At 34.4% G+C, this 6,426-nt stretch overlaps 1 protein-coding gene across 1 annotated transcript in view; it reads right to left on the reverse strand.

Annotated features, from left to right (window-relative positions):
* Positions 1–6,426, reverse strand: part of LOC127160428 (uncharacterized) — a 15,240-nt gene that overhangs the window by 4,184 nt on the left and 4,630 nt on the right. The window contains exons 2-5 of the mRNA XM_051103066.1: positions 5,887–6,222; positions 5,257–5,586; positions 4,783–4,899; positions 4,642–4,663 (exon numbers count right to left, since the gene is read on the reverse strand). Coding sequence (XP_050959023.1) covers positions 4,642–4,663; positions 4,783–4,899; positions 5,257–5,586; positions 5,887–6,222 — 805 coding nt within the window. The remainder of the gene's footprint in view (positions 1–4,641; positions 4,664–4,782; positions 4,900–5,256; positions 5,587–5,886; positions 6,223–6,426) is intronic.

A 6,426-nucleotide genomic window follows, 5' to 3' on the forward strand; every position in this document is an offset into this window, starting at 1 on the left:
TCCAGCAGCTGTTGTTTTTTTTTTCAGATGTTCCTGCTGCTAAACAAGATGAAATGAAGTCAGTGACAGAGGGAGAACCTGTTGCTTTAGATCCTGGTGTAATAAACGACCCAAATGATTTGATTAAATGGACTTTTAATGGTGTTCATGTTGCTGAAATTAATGGAGATCCCAGCAAGACCTGCATAGATATTCTGTGTCAAGAGGGTGATGAAAGATTCAGTGTCAGACTGGTGGTGAATCAGACTGGATTTCTGACCATCATGAACACCAGAACCACAGACTCTGGAGTTTATCAACTACAGGTCATCAGCAGCAACGTCAGTATTACAAGGATTAGGAGATTGAAAGTTACTGTCACTGGTGAGTGTCATTCAGTTATTCAGTGCAAATTAAATAAAGTGTCTTTCACTGTTTTGACTAACACTGTTTGTTAACCTGCACAATGCAAAACGTTTTCCTGTAAGCACTGATGTTTGCTGTTGAATGTTTTGGTGATGTTTTAGTTCCTGTTTTTCTAAAACCACCATTTATCAGTTAAATCAGTACCACACAACTGACGAACAAAGCAGAAAGGTGTAAATATCAGTCAAAAATCATATAACATTATGTTACCAGAGCTGTTAACTGATTTGTGTACTGATTTAGTCGTTAGCATATTGATCACCATGACTGTCCTCTTCAAATATTGCTCTGTATAGTATATAGTATAGTATATAGTATATACGATATAGTATAGGAAGATTTCAGACCCATTGTCAGTCCATGATCTTATCATGCCTGACCTGTGAATATTTTGATTTTTTGATGGATTAAGTTTATTTCAAGCTGTTCTGTATTAAGGAGCTCAACTGTCAGGTTCATTAAAGCAGGAAGAGGCCCCTAACCTACCAACTAAACACACATGCACTAAAAGCCCATGTATAAGATGTTTGTCCACCCAATAGATCAAACCATGGTTCTGAGGAAATCAGACCACAGAAGGTTTCAGTTCGATGCAGTAGAAGAGCTGCTATTATCTCGCCTCACTTTTGTACATATTTAACACAGTCAGGCTAGTATCAATGTTATATGATGTTTTTTCCCCTCCCATTCCTGCTCATATATTAAATGATTTACTTCTGAACTCATCAAAGCTCATGTTCATGTTCATCTTCAAAATCCTGCTATTGATTTGGGAAAGATTTCAGTGCAATCAGCTAATGTTCTGTACATAGATAATGAGCTCTATGAAAAAGTGAATCAAACAGGACAAACCTGAGAGTATAATTTATTATAATATAGTGAAAAATATACTGGGCAGCAGCCAGTAACAAGTATGGAACATAATAAACAAATTAAATAATAATAATAATAATAATAATAATAATAATAAACATATCTGGCATATTGTTTGCCCTTTTATCCAGATTTTTTATTTTTATTTTTTACTTCAGTTTATACAGGTTCAGTTCCTGAGATTCAACTTAGATATTCAAATTGACTAAACTTAAAAATTGGTTTGTTAAACTTTAAAGCTGTGCTTGTCACCCAGCTGCCTTAAAATTGTAAGTTGAAATAACTCAAATATCTAAGTTGTCACTTCGTAAACCTTAACATTTCAAGTTGACTACAGATTTTTTTGAGTTCACTGAATTAAAAATTTTAAGGCAGGAGCGTAACTTATTTTAGGTTGTACAGTGTGGATCAACCCTTCTTTAACCATAAAGCTACAATATCAAAAACAAATTGCTTCACTGACTACACTGACTAACACAAATAAACTAATTCCTGCTGAAAACACTAGCTTTGCGTAACATGAATGTTATGAATAACAGCAAACTGTTGTTTTCATCAAGCATGTTCCTCTCTAGTGTTGTCAAGAGACAATAGTAAAATTTAAAAATAAAAGACCGAAAGGCCTAGTCCATACGTACACATGTATTTTTGAAAGGTTTTCCTATGTTGTTTTTTTTTTTTTTTTTCAAAAAGTCCACATTAAAATCCAAAAATATGATATGAAGTGCTGTCATGACCATGCCAAACCAACAGGTGGCCAAATAACTCTAACTGTAAAGCAATGTTGGCCAATCAGAAGCCTGAAAAAAGGTTATTACTGTGCACACAATCCAAAATCTCTGGTTTCACTGCCTACATGACAACACTGTTGTATAACAGAGTTTCTGAAAATCTTCACCCTGACAGTTTTCAAAAAGGTTTGATTTTAGGCTAAAATCTTTAAATTATTACTTAAATTAATAACCGAATTAAAGTAAACTAGTTTGAATTTGAATTAAAATTTTAGTACTGGTACCCAATACTGATATCATGGTACTGTGGCACTATTTCTCTCTGAGTGTGGTGAGATTCAGCTTCTTTTATTTCCAATCTTTTCTTCATCTTCTCTTTCAATGATATGATCAAAATAATAATGCTACAACAACAATGCTTCCAACCGATTAGGGGACATCCCACTCATCATCAGATCTACAGGCTGATTTGAGGACGAGTCTTTTGCACGATTCTAAAACACAGAATCACAGAAAGCAGAATAAATCAACAGAATTGATGGTTCAGTTACACAAAACGAAAAAGATTAAAGAGTTCATATGTTGTTTTCTTTATACTGATATTTAAGATTAAGGGCTAAGATGTCTTAAATCAATTGTTTACCCAAAAATTAAAATTCTATCATTAACCCGTAAGACTGAGTCTTGAATGTGGTAGTACCATTGCTGTCTATGCAGGGTCAGAAAGCTCTTGGGTTTCATCAAAAATATCTTAATTTGTGTGCCGAAGATGAACGAAGGTCTTACGGGTTTGGAACGACATGAGGATGAGTAATTAATATCAGAATATGTGGGATGCTTCTCTTAAAATTGTAAAGAGGCCCTGAAAGAGGAAGAAATATACTAAGTTCCAGAATGCAGACATTCTTTATCACAGCAGAAATAGCTTTAGTTGAAACCAGTGGCGGCTACTGGTCTGTCAAATAGGGGGAAGCTCATTTTCGGCCTACATCGTAAAATTGTCTATTTATTTATTCACAAGAATGTGCCTTATTGTCATAAGTCACAATGCAAACAATCGTAAAAGCTTTAGTTTTATTATGCAAAATATGATGTATTTTTTCTTTTAGTCAGATGCTACTATATAGTATAAATATTTTGCAATTTAAATAAGGTTATTATGGAGATTTATTTATTTATTTATTTCTAAAGTATTTTAATAGAAATATAAGGTTTCATTATGTTATGTTAAAATTTTTCAAGATTACTATATATATATATATATTTATATTAATTTATAGTCATCCTCCATGTTAATATTTAATGTAGTAATCTATATATATATATTGATTACTACATTAAATATTAACATGAATGAATGAATGAACGATCTAAAAAAAATATTAAACTCTGTAAAAGTGAAACAAGGAATGTGGTGTATAATTGTGTGAAATGTATGATGAAAATCAAGCAATTTCGCCAAGCAAATATAAAGAAATAGGTTGCAGCAGTTTTATTTCGACTGAACTTGAGAAATCCACGATGGGACTGAGCGCGAATAGCTTCAGCGATTCCTTATAGTACAAAATCGCTGTCAGTCAAAAGGAGATGCAATCTTTCGACAGACCCTCCAATCATCATGCAGAAGCTCGGAGTCCAGGCCAGCCCACTCCTCATTTGCTCCTCATTCACCCCCAGAGACGCTGAGCGTCCGTGGGCGGGACATAATCGCAGCGTTTATCCAATGACCGTCTAGTTTCAAAGCACTGAAAAAAAACGTTCAAAGCAGCCGCATTGAAGTCAATGGACGCTGGGCTTCAACGGGGAAATGCTCTGTGACGCTACGGGAATGTATGAGAAGAAAATCAAGTCAGCCGACCTGCTATATCTAACTGATTCTGAACGAACTCGTCTTTGAGATGAACGTTTTCTAACGCATTTTTAGTCAATAAAATGTTAATACAACAGTACATAATTTGACCATTAATTTTGTGACATTATAGGGGAAGCTGAGCTTCCCTTGCAGTCTTAAAGAAATCGCCACTGGTTGAAACCAAGCAGCTCAAACAACTCTTTTTCTACAACTGCAAATTGTGACATTAATGTTGCGTTGGACCGCCAACATAACAACACTTCAACGCTTTTTTTAAAATCATATCAACAGTGGTAAACAATGCGAAGATACACTTTTCAACAAATTTTCAGAAAGATTAAGATATGAGGGAAGATGGCCAGAAAATTAGAGCTGCTCAGTCCGTCACATTAAAAACAAAGTTAAATCTATTATAATCAGTGACACTGATTACAATAGACATTGACAGTAGGTTGATGCTCTATTCTATTTCTAGCTCTTTTTTTTTTCTCCACATAGGAGGCTTCTATGTTTGTTTTGGAACATTTCCCTGCAGGTTTTTTTGCAAACAAGGCTTTATGTAATGTAGGATTCACAAAGAAACTTTTGTTGTTGATGAAGCAGCCAACTGTACTAACGCATTTATAATTTGGAAGAAATATTTAAGTTACATCATGATCCTACACCAGCGTCATAACAGCTAATAGTAAACAGATGTAATTACTACAATAATACAATGATGGCAATATAAATATTTATAACTCTGAGTGAAAAAAAAAAAAAGTGCTCATAGTATCTTACCTGATCGCTGCTCTTCTATAGTCTGTTTGAATAATAAACAACTCAAATTAGACAGTTTCATTAAATAAAAAAAAAGTTTTTTTTTTCATGCAATAAATATCATATTTCCCTCTTGTTACATCTGCTGTATATAATACTAACTTCTCATTCTAGCTTGGCACCAGAGATAGTAAATCACAGCAGCAGCAGCGACGACGAGCAGCAGAACAACAACAGCAACAACAACAGCAACGGCGGCATATATTCCTGCTAGAACAGCTGAAAACAGAAAGCCATTATTATTTAGAGAACAACATCTTTGTAAGATATTTACACTTTGCTACTTTGGTCATCAGCTGTATGATTTAACTGATAAATGGCGCCATCTGTTGTTTTTTAAGAGCAGCAGCTAAAACAGCATCACAACACTGAGAGCTGATCAAGAAACACCAAAATATTACAACTGATTATTACGCACTGTTCATCTTATTAACATTAGTATTGTGAACAGCATGTTTGTTTTGACAATTATGTCATTCGATGTGCATATGAAGGTGATGATTTCAATTATATTTCACTATTGGCCAAATTAAAACTGTTCATGAAAAATGGACTGAGTGACTAAGTGATACTCACCAGTGACAGTAACACTGAAGCTCCTAATAATGCTGAATCTGATCCTGCTGATTCGTAGTTTATAAACTCCAGAGTCTGTGGTTGTGGTGTTTGTGATGGTCAGAGATCCAGTCTGATGATCCACCTTCAGTCGGTCTCTGAATCTCTTTTCACACTGATCATCTGCACAGATTTCACTTGGATCTTCAATGATTTCAGCGATGTAAATATCATTAAAATACCACGTCATCGAATGATTTGTTTTTTTTATTTCACCAGAATCTAAAGTGACAGATTCACTCTCCTTCACTGACTTTCTTCTCATTTTATCTCGATCAGCAGTAGAAATACCTGAAACACAAACCCACAGCTGACTGAAGGACCTTTCTGAGAAAAAAAAAAAAAAAAAAAAAAAAAACACTACACAACATCAATATCTGTAGACATGAAAGCAATTCTTCATGCCCTGTCTCAACTTTCAGCCTGAAAACCGTTATTTGTTGATATTTTGAAAATGGTGTAAATGTTCTCAGTTTTCTAAAATGACAAATTTATCTCCTTTTCTTCATCAGTGTCTGACTCCAGCTCTTACATATGTTGTTGAACAATGGTATCATTGTACAAACCGTGCTATTAAACTTAATGACTCACCATGGACAACAGCATTGAAGCACTTTGTGATGTTGGTCCTGTTACTGATGATCTCCAGTTCATAAAGTCCTGAGTCTTTGGTGCTGATGTTCATGATGGTCAGAGATCCAGTCTGATTATCCAGATTCAGTCTGTGTGTGAATCTCTCAGTATCTTTATTACACTGGTCATCAGTACAGATAAAACTGAGATCTCCATTGATTTGAGCAATATGGATGTCATTAAAAAACCATTTAATCTTTTCTTTGTGGTTTGTTTTGACATTAGTATTTAAAATGACTGAATCTCCTTCCATCACATAAGCTGACATTTTATCTGAACCAACACCAGATGAACCTGAAGAAGAAATGAACAGTTCATTATACACCGAACAAAATTATACATCAGGAAAGTGCTGTGAATTTGTATTTATTTATTTATTTTACAAATCATATAGACTGTGGGAAGAAAAATATATTTGGATTCATAACCTAACACATGCAAAACGAACAGTAGAAAACACTGATGTACACATTCACTCATCAGACAAACATACATCAG

This window comes from Labeo rohita, unplaced genomic scaffold (genome assembly GCF_022985175.1).
Source record: "Labeo rohita strain BAU-BD-2019 unplaced genomic scaffold, IGBB_LRoh.1.0 scaffold_348, whole genome shotgun sequence".
Lineage (NCBI taxonomy): Eukaryota > Metazoa > Chordata > Actinopteri > Cypriniformes > Cyprinidae > Labeo > Labeo rohita.